This window comes from Nothobranchius furzeri, chromosome 12 (genome assembly GCF_043380555.1).
Source record: "Nothobranchius furzeri strain GRZ-AD chromosome 12, NfurGRZ-RIMD1, whole genome shotgun sequence".
In the NCBI taxonomy this organism is placed as follows: Eukaryota; Metazoa; Chordata; class Actinopteri; order Cyprinodontiformes; family Nothobranchiidae; genus Nothobranchius; species Nothobranchius furzeri.
In genome coordinates this window covers 20288562-20300763 of record NC_091752.1, presented here as the reverse complement: position 1 = coordinate 20300763, position 12202 = coordinate 20288562, and the positions used below count along the sequence as shown (strand labels likewise).

At 44.2% G+C, this 12202-nt stretch overlaps 1 protein-coding gene across 2 annotated transcripts in view; it reads left to right on the top strand.

Annotated features, from left to right (window-relative positions):
* The first annotated feature begins 207 nt into the window (after positions 1-207).
* Positions 208-12202, top strand: part of tet1 (tet methylcytosine dioxygenase 1) — a 35304-nt gene continuing 23309 nt past the window's right edge. The window contains exons 1-2 of one of the 2 annotated variants that reach the window (XM_015944372.3): positions 208-346; positions 890-3144. In XM_015944372.3, coding sequence (XP_015799858.3) covers positions 1048-3144 — 2097 coding nt within the window. In that variant the 5' untranslated portion in view covers positions 208-346; positions 890-1047. Of the gene's footprint in view, positions 347-849; positions 3145-12202 lie in introns of those variants that run through there. The other variant, XM_070541942.1, reaches the window with a different exon arrangement.

The window sequence follows — 12202 nt, the reverse complement described above, 5'->3', positions numbered from 1 at the left end:
TTTTCCCTCTTCTCCTCCTGAACTAACGACAAGCTCGCTGCCAGCAGAGACAGTGGGTTGCGTCTGGTGGAGGGAGAGCGAGCGGGGCTGCCCTGAATGGATTGACATAAGAGGGATTTACGTTCTAACGGCCGTCGCTCTCTGTCAGGACTACGCGGCCGAAAAGCCCCGGTTCCGCTCGACGTTCACTCCCGTTGCTGGTGCTGGTACCATGTCCGTGTGTCATCGTATGGAGAGGATTGAACTTTGTCTATATTTACCAAGGAGGGGAACCAATACAAGGTCTCGCTGTCTCGCTGGAGCGGAGTATTATTAGCAGTTCAGACAGTGCAACTGTCTCTCTGTGGTATGTAAAGCGTTTCAGCCGTGAATGTGAAAATAAAAGCTCACGGGAAGCCCGAAGCTTTGACGTAAAGTCGGGGTTCCACGGCGCGCGGTGCGTCGTGTAAACGGGGGGATTTAAATGACAGCGGTCAAGTGCAAAATAATAATAACAATAAACAGCGGCGCCGAGGGCGGTTTTTACACGGTAATAACCCCCTCTTCTTCCGCCAGTCAGACAAACGAAAACAGGATCCGACCTCCGGCCGGAGCCCTTTTCCTCGACGTTCCTGCTGCCCTTTAAACTGTTAAAGCCGCTCCAGAAGCTTTCCTGTTCGCCTTTTGTCTCATTATTCTTCATATTTGCGTAAGGGAGCCCTGGATTTGTTTTATTGACGTCAACCCCTAGGCACTTGCACGTACGAGTGGACGTTTAAGGAGGGGCGAAAGTGTGTTCTATAGGAAACAAAATAAAGATATTACTCATTTAGCTTTCTGTTAGAAAACAGGATGTTTTCACTTTAATAATATACCAATACCCTCCCCTCCCCCCATTTTCGTTTTGTAGGTGGTGCATTGCACACTGGCATCATAACTTGTTCAAGAGTAAAGTGCAACCGAAGGAGACTGGATATTCAAAACGTTATTTTCTTTTCTGAGCAAGCGACAGACATCACCTGGTTCCCATGCTGGCTTCGAGAAGTCCTCTCCTCCACGCCCACAGCCATGCCTGCTACCGCCAAATCCACCAGGAGACAGACACCTGCTCTGAGGAAAAAAAGCCAGAGAGAGATCACAATCAAGCCCCAGACCCGTAATTCTGAGAAATCCAGAGGGAAAGCCGCAGAAAAGCCCCTGAAGCCACCAGCAGAGTCCACAAGATCAACAACAACAACAACTAGAGCGCAGGCAAAGTCAGGAAGAAGCCCACGTGGTAGAGGTAAAGATGCCAGCAGGTCCCCTGGCAGAGTTAGCAATCCTCGAAGTGCAACAGGACCCGGAAGGGCTAGGAGGTCAACCAGTCAGGCTGAAAACCGTGGTAAGTCACAGGAACCTTCAGGTCAGAGGAGGTCCCAACGGGACACGCAGGTATCCGCTAGTTCCTGTCGGCCTCCTAAACCACGCAGAGGAAGGAAAAAAAGCAGGGGGTGCGCAGGAAGAAGAGCTTCATCCCAGCAGCAAAAGAATAAAAACAAACCTTCAAATGTTAAAGATCCTACTCATGACAAAGCTAATGAAGAACTGGACAATAGCGGCGAAGACAAAATTCCCATAGCTGATCATGAAAATGTTGCTGAAGCTCCTCCAGATGTTAAAGAGCAGGGCCTTGGATGTGAGGGCAGCTCTCTTAAAGAGGATGTGTGTGATAACACACAGGAAAACGACGTGCAGAACAGCTGTGGCAGTGAAGACTCAAAGACCGTCAGCTATAACTGCAAAGGTGACCTGAAGCAAGTCACTGAGGTCACAGTTAGCCATGACACTGACGGACAGCTGAGTATCAGTGACAGGAGGGAAGATCACGCCTCGGGCACCTCAGATTTAACCAGCAGTGGCTCGTTGGGGGTGCAGAGAGGTGGTGAGGAAAACGACACCTCATCCATCACTAGAAATGAGCCTGATGATGTTCCCAGTGGTGGTACGCAGGATGACGGGTGTGCTGTCCAACAAGAGGAGGGTAAGATGTTGGATGTGAAAGAGAACGGGGCGGATGAAAGCGGATCAGTTGTCACAGAGATAAAAGACGAGGCAGATCATGAGAGAGAAGAGAATACAGAAGCAGAGATGATTGTTGAGCGGCAAAACGAGACCGCGGAGGAGAAGAAAGAAGTTGCTGGGGGTACCTGTGAGAGCGAAAACGGAGGAAACAAAAGAAAGCTAAGCGGCATCTCCAGCAGCACGGCTCAGTTCCAAACCAGCACTCCAACCAGTCAAACCCCTGATCCACCTCAGTGTAATATGGAACTGAGTGCACACGTGTTACTGGTTTCCAAAACAGCTACCTCAAATCCAACCAAATCCCTCTCCACCTTTGTTTCTTCTGAGCTTGGAGCTGTGAGCAAGGCCGAAACAGATATTCAAACTACCCTTCATGGTGCTAAACCTCAACACCCAGATTCCTCAGCGGCTCCTGCCGCGGCTCCGAAGGTGCAGACTGTTATAGTGAAAAGAAACATGCCGGTGATCGTCTGTAGGGACACCCTCAAACCTAGAAACATAGTAGACTCCGTCAACAGAAAACAGCCAAACCTAGTGGTTCTTTCACCCGAGGATGAAAGACAAGATTTCACACCAACGGAGATCAGAAACAGAGAACTCAATCAAGAGAAGAGCTGGAAAGAAACATCCGTACTCTCCTTTTCACCCCTTATTCAGTCAAGCACTGGCGCCCCCGCAAAAGTTAATAAACCAAACCTCGGCGAGGACAGCGTCCAGGTGGCAGTGGAGGACTTAGTGCCAAAGATCTCGACTCCTACTCTTGACAGCAGCTCCACCCTCTCCTACAGCTCAGAAAGCACTCGCTCCTCGTTTTCTTTTGACACCGAGTCCGAGACGGGGTACGGAGAGGCCGGCCTGTTGGCTCTACCTGGATCTGGGAGCTCGGGAGACCCGAGCTCGCTCTCGTCTCTGAGACCACAGAGGAAAGAGAGGAGGAAGCGTAGCAGGTGCGGCTCGTGCGAGCCGTGCCTCAGGAAAATTAACTGTGGCCAGTGCAGCTGCTGCCTCAATCGCAGGACGGGCCACCAGATATGTAAGCTGAGGAAGTGCATGGAACTGAAGAGGAGAAGGTCTTCATCTCTAATTGGTCCCTGTGATGCACAGGTGAGGCTTTTGATTCACAATTAGTAGCTAATGCCAGAGTGTTTTTTATGAACTTAGATTGTAGTAGATATAGATCGTGATTGCTCAGATTTTTCTTCCACAAACAGCTTTTTGCGAATTAAGCTGCTGAGAGCAGAGCAGCGCTTGGCGTCTTCTGATCTCCCTGCTTGTGACACCGATGATTGAGAGTTCAGTGAGCCAGGCTTTTGAGGTGGAACGGTTTCACTTTCAGACTAACAGTTTGTAATAGAAGTACCGTAATGATTATGGTGAGCCGTTGCTTTTCCGTTAAACGCCACCGGTTGCCTCTGAGTGAAAGTGGAAGTGTTTGTACGTGGTAGAATTGAAGTCTGACTGTGGAAGGGGAAGGAAATGGCACATGACTGGCAGCAGTTCAGCACATGTTTTGACACATGGCCGTGCTTCAGTGTGGCAAGCAAGAAAGCAACTATTGTCCGCCTGTGTGGAAAGAGGAAATCCTTTAAAATCAAACTCAAGCAAAAATCATGAATTGACGTCTACATGGAGCATTGTTACTTATTTGGATTTAGCCTCCTCTCGGTTGTTTCCACCTCTTTGGATCGTAAGCCTCGATGAGATCAGGGCTTCACGACCATCTGCTGCAGGACATCTGCTTCTTCTTTAAGACACCTCCATACCTCTGCTGCTAAATTCAAAGTCCAAACAAATCTGCTGCATGTAAAAAACAGAATCAGTTAGCTAAACCGAACATGCTACAAGTTCATAGAGTGTATGGTGTTGTGCGATGCGGAAGGGTGTGTAAAAGTCCACGTGCATTTTGTATACAAGAGTGTGCACATGCGCTTTGCGAGCCCCAGTAAGAGTGTGGTAGTAGCAGAACTGGTTATATAACGAGGGCTTTTGCCATTTGGTGAATTTTATCTGATTAAAGTCAGGGGTTAGGAGGCCATGTTGAGATTTGTGGGCATATATTTTTGAATTATTCTGAATTGTGGGTCAATCTGTGTGTGTGTGTGTGTGTGTGTGCGGTTCTGAGTGCAGTGACATACTAATCTTTCACCATGTTAGCGTTAGCGTGCACACTGCTGTTGAAGGTCCTCACACACAGAGAACTGCTGATCCACTCTGATTCAGTCAGCACAGCCAGTTGTTGTTTTGCTCTAAGTGACATCACATTGGTCTGTGCTTACACACAGCAAAGTCTCTGTTTGTGGCTTTAAAACAGGTTTTTGTCTGATTCTGAGCGTCTGCAGGGGTGGCGCCTGTGAGAAATGCTGGTCTTCATTGACATAGCTATCAGAACTGCAACACGGATCTCCAAATTCATCTTCCACTTTTTTTGTAAATAGAAAACCGGTAGGGCAGGGTTATCTCTGGCCTTGCCTTGTTGCTGTGTTTGTGTTAGCACACATCAAGAGTGAGTAACGTGTCGGCCAGTCTTGCTGCTCAAGATCACACGCCCTTCCAGTGAATGTGGATGCTATTTCTGGTTTAGCCACACTGTGGACATGGTTTTATTTTATTTTCATTTTACTCAGTTGTGTTTGCAACAGAAATACCTTCAAAATACCACTTTGTTCCCATATCTGAGAGACATTTTGAGCAATTCTGTGTTTTAGCTGTTTACAAAGCAGGGCTGTACAGAGCTGGTTTTGGTTTGTGTTGGTCGCTGAGAACAAGGTTAAGATCTGGCTAAGAACAGGAAAAAAACAAACCAAACCGCTTCCAAACCTCGGCGTACCAAAGCTGCTGTTTGAGTATTTGGCCGAAACAGTCCTGACACGTTTAGAGCTGTAGGCTACAGAAGCTGGCTCAAACTTTACAGCCTCAATAAGTGTCAGAAACTTGTATTTCTATCACCAGTTTAACAGAGTTGTAGAAATGATAACATTTTATTACACAGCTGTGTTAGTGTGGAGGATGTCAGGCATTCTGTGCTTCATCCTTTCATTTTGACACAAAGAGATGGGGTGGGGGGGTGGGGCGGGGGGTTATGACACGTCTCACCTTTATGTTAATATTATTTTATTTGATGCACTCCACTCTGAACTGCACCAGTCCAGCAACTGCTGCATTTTAATAACTAGTATTAAAGGTGAATACACCAATATTTGCACAAGAATAATTTTTGTTTTAAACTCTCAGTGACACACTTTGCAGGGGGGATTTGGCATTTAATTTTTCTTGGCGTCTGGAAAAACATCTCCTTCTGCCCCCCTTTATTTGACTTTCTGCCCCCTTTATTTTGGTCCAAGACCATTACTGGGCTGGCCCTCTTAAACACGTTCTACACCCCTGCTTAGCAGACTTAATGAAGTATTTTTAAGCCAGTATAAAAATGACTGAAACACAAATTTACATAATTGGCATTATTGACCAATATCTTTGATTTAATTTATTTGTTAAGAACATCAAGATGCATTACAGTGAACATTATAATAAAGTACATTTTCCTAGTGCAGAGAGGAGACAACCCATAGAAGCACTGATTTGATCTCATTTCAGAGAAAAATAGAACAGGTCAGATGCACCTAATAAATAAAATTACTAACAAACTCAGGAATCTGTTTCTTTGCTTCATTGTTCTGGTGCTGAAAATATCACTAATGCGGATCAAAGGACGTACACAGATGAATGCACCTCTTATTTATTATTTGCAAATCAGTGGGCGTGGTTTACATCAATACATTATTTTAAATCTGAAATTTATATGAATTGACCAGAAGTGCTATGTGTATTGTTTCTTTGAAAACTATTTACAGAGCAGCCTCAGAATTGAGATTAAATATTTTTGATCACAATAGTAAAGTAACTGTTACAGAACAAGTTTTTCAGTAAAATCAGAATCTGACTCATCTGAACTCATGCAGCAGGAACTAGGAAATATGAAATACTAGAACCAGACACAACTTTGAAACTTTGATACTTTGATTAAACTTATTTTTTCCTAACGTTGTTGGCATTTTCCCCACACATAGTTAAACAAAACAATGTTGATTAGGGTGTGTGTTTGTGTGAGAGATAGAGAAGGAGAGAGAGAGAGTTAAAATAATTTTAAAAAAACCCGACCGGAGCAGAGGCAGTGACCGACGCATGCACGAGCCGTTTTCAGCTCTGTCTTGTCAAATGCACGACGTACGTTACGAAAAAAGTTACTTTAAATATTCAACCGAAAAAGAGGCGAGCTGAAGAAAACCAAGGGAAGGAAGCACAGAGAGATCCATTACTGTGTGTGTGCGTGGATGGGCCGGACTGAGCTGAGCTCCCGGCTGCAGAGTTTTGTGTGGAGGGAGGGGCGGGCGCTCTATGTGACTGGCCAATCACAGAGCGTGAAGACATTCAGTTACCCAAAGAGGATTTTCCTTCAGCACGATTACAGATATTTACGAGTTTTACTCGTTTCATGATTGTATTCGTCAAAAATGCTTTATCCGTACCTCATCCCTAGCTGTAACCACCCTGCCCTGCCTCCTCCTCCTCCTTGCTGCCTGCCGGCTGTGATCACAAGCAACAACAGAGTGGTCCCCGCTGCTTCTTCGGGAAACGGCACAAAAAAATTAAATTAAATTAAAATAAATCAGTGAAACTTCAGATCTTGTAGGCGTGGCTGTGGGATTTCAGCCGTGGATATATTCGTCCATATTTTGACGTCAAAAGACCAAATTCTACTCTTTTATGCTTTTATGTGACATGATAGGGAAAACACTGTGCTCATTAGAAGTATAGATAACCTGGCTTCATAAAAAGGGTTTTAAATGTTTAATCATTGAAGGAACGTGTGTTATTGCCCACCACCTTTTATGGCTGACGTTAGAGTTCATCCTATCTGGGGAATGATGGTATCATAGCTGCTTTGGTCAAATCTTCATAATAATTTTACGCATAATCACAAGCAAGATCCCATGTGATCTGTGTGCTGAGAATGAGTCTCAGCTATTTCCAGTCCAGATCTATTAGATGACTTGGTAACACTTTACAATAAGGGTCTCTTTATTAATGTTACTTAGTGGATTGTTAAGCATTAATAAACTATTAAATAAAGCCTTAACTGCTTAATAATAATATTAAGAGATGAATTACTAAGCAGACATGCCCTTGGCCCTTTGTCCTAATCTTAAAGACACTTAAAGATGTAGAACACTGAAAAAAAAATTATTTCTGATTATAATCGGTCACTGAGAGTGTTTCATGCAGACTGAACATGAAAATAGTCTCCTACATCTATCTCCTGCATTAGCTTCTGATAGAAAATAGATGGTGAAACTCTAGGATTAGAAAAGCCTGACAGATCTACGTCACACTCAGTGCGTTTACACGTCCACCACCAAAACCAAAGTATTGCCCTAAAAAGACTTGCGTTGTTTTTTTAAGATGCATGTGAATGCGTTAGTCTGGCTGAAAGCAAACTCTTTCTAATCGAGCTGAAACACCCAGCTAACGCGGTAGCAATCTGAATACACTCTGCAAGTAAGCATGTCAGCTGAGGTAATACAGGTATTAGCTAGCATTCCGAAAGTGGCGAGACCGCGGAAGTGGTCTTCTGACAAGACCATCGTCACAAAGCAACACCCGTAACACCATAAAACAAGGCAGTACGTACCAAATAAGCTGTACTGCAGCGTTGTTGTGTATTCCTTCAGCTATTGTGCATATCCTGTTTCAAGTCCGTCTGTTTCACTCCCGCCAGCCTCTGTTTACCGCTTGTGTTGCTATAAGATAACCGGAAAAATTCCGAAATGAAAAGGGACATGTCGCCACCTACTGTACCACAGTGGAACAAATTTTATTTGAGAGGCTGGTTTTCTATTGCGCATGTAAACTAGGATAAAGACTCCATGCTTATTACAATAAGATCGACCTGGATCGACTTAGATGTCGGTCAGAGCGAATGTAACTGCACTGACTGTCACTTAACGTTCATGGACTCACCCATCTTGACTTATGACGGGGAAGGCTGTTGTTGGCTTAGCGTCCAGGAAACACTAGAGAACGTCTCGGAAAGTGGAAACTAACCATTAGCACTAGCAACACTACCACACAGAAAAACTCCTCCAGGTTTGTGTTGTTTGTGGAGGTAAAACATCCATGTTGCAGAGCAAATGGAGTTAGCGTGGCGTTGCTGTTAGCCTGTCTGAGGTGAGATGCCCAAGTATCAACAAATAAGACTCCAAATCCTGCCATCTGCTGCAGCAGACTTGTCCATGCTGATCCAAGTGATTCTGGGCTTTTCTTGTCCCCGAGTACGGCCTGCAAGACGTTCATTCCTACCAGAGACTGCTGCAAATGCATCGACTAAAAGAGTTTCCCACACCTTTAATAGTTACTGGGATCTTAACTAAAGGGATCCTTTGTTTATTAATGGTTGATAATGCATTAGGTAGCAACCCTTATTGTACAGTGTTACAGATTACTTTCAGCTACTTATACGTCAAATAAAACAAAATAAACTTGTGGGAAAGCCATTTTTATGTTTGCTAATGTTGATTAGCTTTAACAGCCATCTTGACTTAAGCTGACTCCACAACAACTGAATCAGTAGTAGACATACATCCACCCAATACTTTCATAGAGTTTCATTTAAAAATCCCAGTGGTCAGTGACATATTTTCCTAACAAACACATGAAGACACAGACCCATCAACAGCAGGTGATAAACACCACTCAGATACTATAGACACACGTTATCTGTGACTAATGGTGTCTCCTTTTGTCTCTGCTTATCATAAACATGCACCTGATGAGGCAGCTAGTTTTACTGATTCTGATCCAGCTTGAGTTTAGCACTATCTTGTTTTAAACAGTTTCCTGCATGCTTCTACTAAGCTTCTTCTGCCAACTGGTTTATCTCCTTCAGTGCTTCTGCTCCTGCTTGTTTTGCTACAGCCCATTAGCCAAAGGAGTCGCCCTGTTGTGATATATCACGTGTGTCTGGAAAAACACGCTGCTCAGTCCTGCAGACAGGGCTCTTGCTGCTTCACCCTGCTTTGTAACAGGTATTTAAAGTCACGCTTTTGTGTCGTGCCTGTAATGGAGGGTTCTTCACGTGGGTGTTGTAAATATTTCTCTAACTGCTGGTGGAGCTGGCCTTCGCGCTGCAGCGTCCCCATTGTTCTCAAATGGAACGAGCCTAATGTAAAGTGAGAATGATTTGTCCCAGTAGGCGTAAAGCCCTCCTCCCCCCCCACTTTCAACAGAGAGCAGCAGAGGTCTTGAGCGGCTGGCAGTTTCTATGGCAACCCCTGTGTCTGTCTGCTGACCTTTGACCTGCTATGGTTGTCTGATGCATTACTCTCATGGTCGTAATGAGGATTAGGGGAGATAACCAGTAAACATATAACGCTGGGTTTAGGGTTGTGAACTCACTAACCTACATCCAGGTGATCAGGTTAAACTTCCAGCCAAGGTGGGTCAGCAAGCTGAGGTTATCTACACAAAGGATGAACACTGTGAAGGAAACAAAAACAACAAAAAAGGGAGTTGCAAATGAATATTATGCTTCAAATCCTAAAAACATACGCGAGTTAGGAATTTACTAAGAATTATTACCCTTAAAGTCGACCGTTTGGCAGCAGAAAAATATGGAAGAATTAGAGGAGTTTAACTACGAGCCGAAATCTGACCATTCAATGGTTGGTTCACAGCTTGACTTCTTAGATGCTCCTGGACTATAGTGGTCAGGAGCTGCCATGGAGGGAACAAGGGCTGACCTTTGTTGTGCAGTTCAATAGAACAGATACAACGCCTCAGTCTGGAAAACAAAGTTAAAGTGACAGTTCCGTGTTTAAGGAGCTTCTTACGTGTCGTAGAAAGCAGTCAGAGCAGTATCAGTTTAGAGAATCAGGAGAAAACTTTAAACTTCAGACATTTTGTTTCCATTTAAGCAACTCATTTTTGCAACAGATAGTAACTCATTTTAAGAACAATATGCACGTGATTTAGTTAAAATAACAAACACGTCACATCTTAGTTTTCAGCGCATTGATGGAACTGTGGTGTTCACTGCCAAAAGAGTCGCAAATGGGATTGTGAGCATCAGAAAGGAACATTAAAAAGGAAGCTTTGATGGATCATTTTTACTTTTTACATCCTGCTAAAGGTTGGATCCATGCATGTTCCTTATGTTAAAGGTCTGGTTAACAGAGAAACCATGCAACACTTGCTCTTTGTGAAGAACGATCAACCCCTTTCACTTACATCAGCAGCAAAAAGGAAATAGACGAGAAAACGGCCAGGTCACAGAGAAACTCAGTAGTGGGAAGGTTGCAGGTTTGATCCCGGTTCCGACCAGGCAAGACACGTAATCGCCTTGCCTGCTGGTGGTAGTTGGGGGAACCAGGTGGCCAGTGTTCAGCAGGCCTTGCCTCTATCAGCGTGCTCCAGGGCAGCTGTGGCTGCAGCTCATCCCCACCAGCGCGTGAGTGTGTGTGTGTGCATGGGTGAATGACTGATTGTGTTGTGAAGTGCCTTGGGGGGCTGTAGAACCCTAGCAGCTGTTTTCCACAGAAAACAATTCAAAAGGCATTCGTTCGTATTAAAAAAGGATGTTCAAGGAAGACGTGGTTATTGGACGACAGACAGCAGGTGGATTGCTAAGACGCTTAAAAATTTGCGCATTTCTACACAGAATGTTTTGAAGTGTCAACAGAGCAAGTTTTGTTGTCATTTCTTTACCAGGTTTACCAAGTGTTGTTTTGGCAGAAAAATAAGCCAGAAAATTCTGAGTCCTTAGAAATTAAAAATGAGAAAATGGGAGGGTGACTCAGGGTGTTAACACGACTTTATTTTTGTATCATTGGCATCTTCTCTGTGTTAGTCACTGATATAGAGAAATCACCCTTTACTGAAAGAAAGTGCTTTTCCTACAAATAGTACACAGGTGGGCACTCTGGCTGGCAGTAACAGATTCACATCCACCCAGTAAGTGTGTGGGACAGTCAGGTGCTGAGCTAGCGAGGGTAAATCGTGAAATGTCAAAGACGCTACTGATATCCCAACACATCCTACTCATTATGACGACTCCTCTTCTCCAGAGCAAACATTTTACTTCTCAAGCTTCCCTATAATGACAGCTGCAGCATATTTTTAGCGGTTTGGACTTTACCAATCAAACTTCATGAGAACACCAGGAGGTGGTTCTCTGTAGTAGCAGCTTAAAACGGTTCAGACGAGGAGAAAGAGCTGTTTCGTTTCATTTCTGGGTTAGTAAATCTACTTAGTTGGAATCAGTTTAACTACAATATTTGTAATTTTGCAGGGTATTTGTTACACTTTGATGCCACTAATGCTTCTCTGCTGAGCCCTTTTAGTGAGAGTTGTGAGGCTCTAAGTCCCCAGATAAGCTTTGAAGTCGTGCCACTTGGTTTCTCTGCGTGAAAAGAAATCCCGACTTTGCCCCCTTTAAAAAGAAGTGCCACTCAAATCCTGCCAAGGGCACACAATGACCTGCCTTTGGAGCTTTATTCATGCTACCACTCCAACTTGCCTAATAGAAAACTTAACATAAAAGGACTTCTTGCTTTCGTTTTTTGTTTTTGATAGACCTCTTTGTAACATTGCCATCTTTATTTGGTCAAGATGGATACATGTGTTCATTTAAACCTTGAAAAAGTCAAACTCTCTCAGCTCCAGAGGGTCAGTAAGCACTGCTGCAGCCTTTACATATTTGTCTGCAAACTAGTTTGCAGAATTGTGTGTGCATACCATTGCGTACGTGCACACACTTGTGGTCATACAACCAACATGTCTACTCAGCATGTTGCAATAGCACAAACTTTAAGTAAGCCTTTTCCTGTGTGATTGAGAGGGTCTGAGGCCCCCGTCCTGCTTCATGTTTGTGTGTATATTTGGGTCGCTGTGTGTGTGTGCGTGCGTGTGTGTGTGTGTGTGCGTGCGTGCGTGCGTGTGTGTGTGTGTGTGTGTGTGTTTACACAAACTGAAGGACCTGCTCACCTTTCTCTGTAAACCCCTCCTGCTCTAGAACTCACGAGAAGATCGTTTATATCACAACGCCTCAGGAAAAGGGTTGTCTCTTCTTTTTTGGAGTGTTTTATTCACAAGAATAAATTTTGTTTTTTTG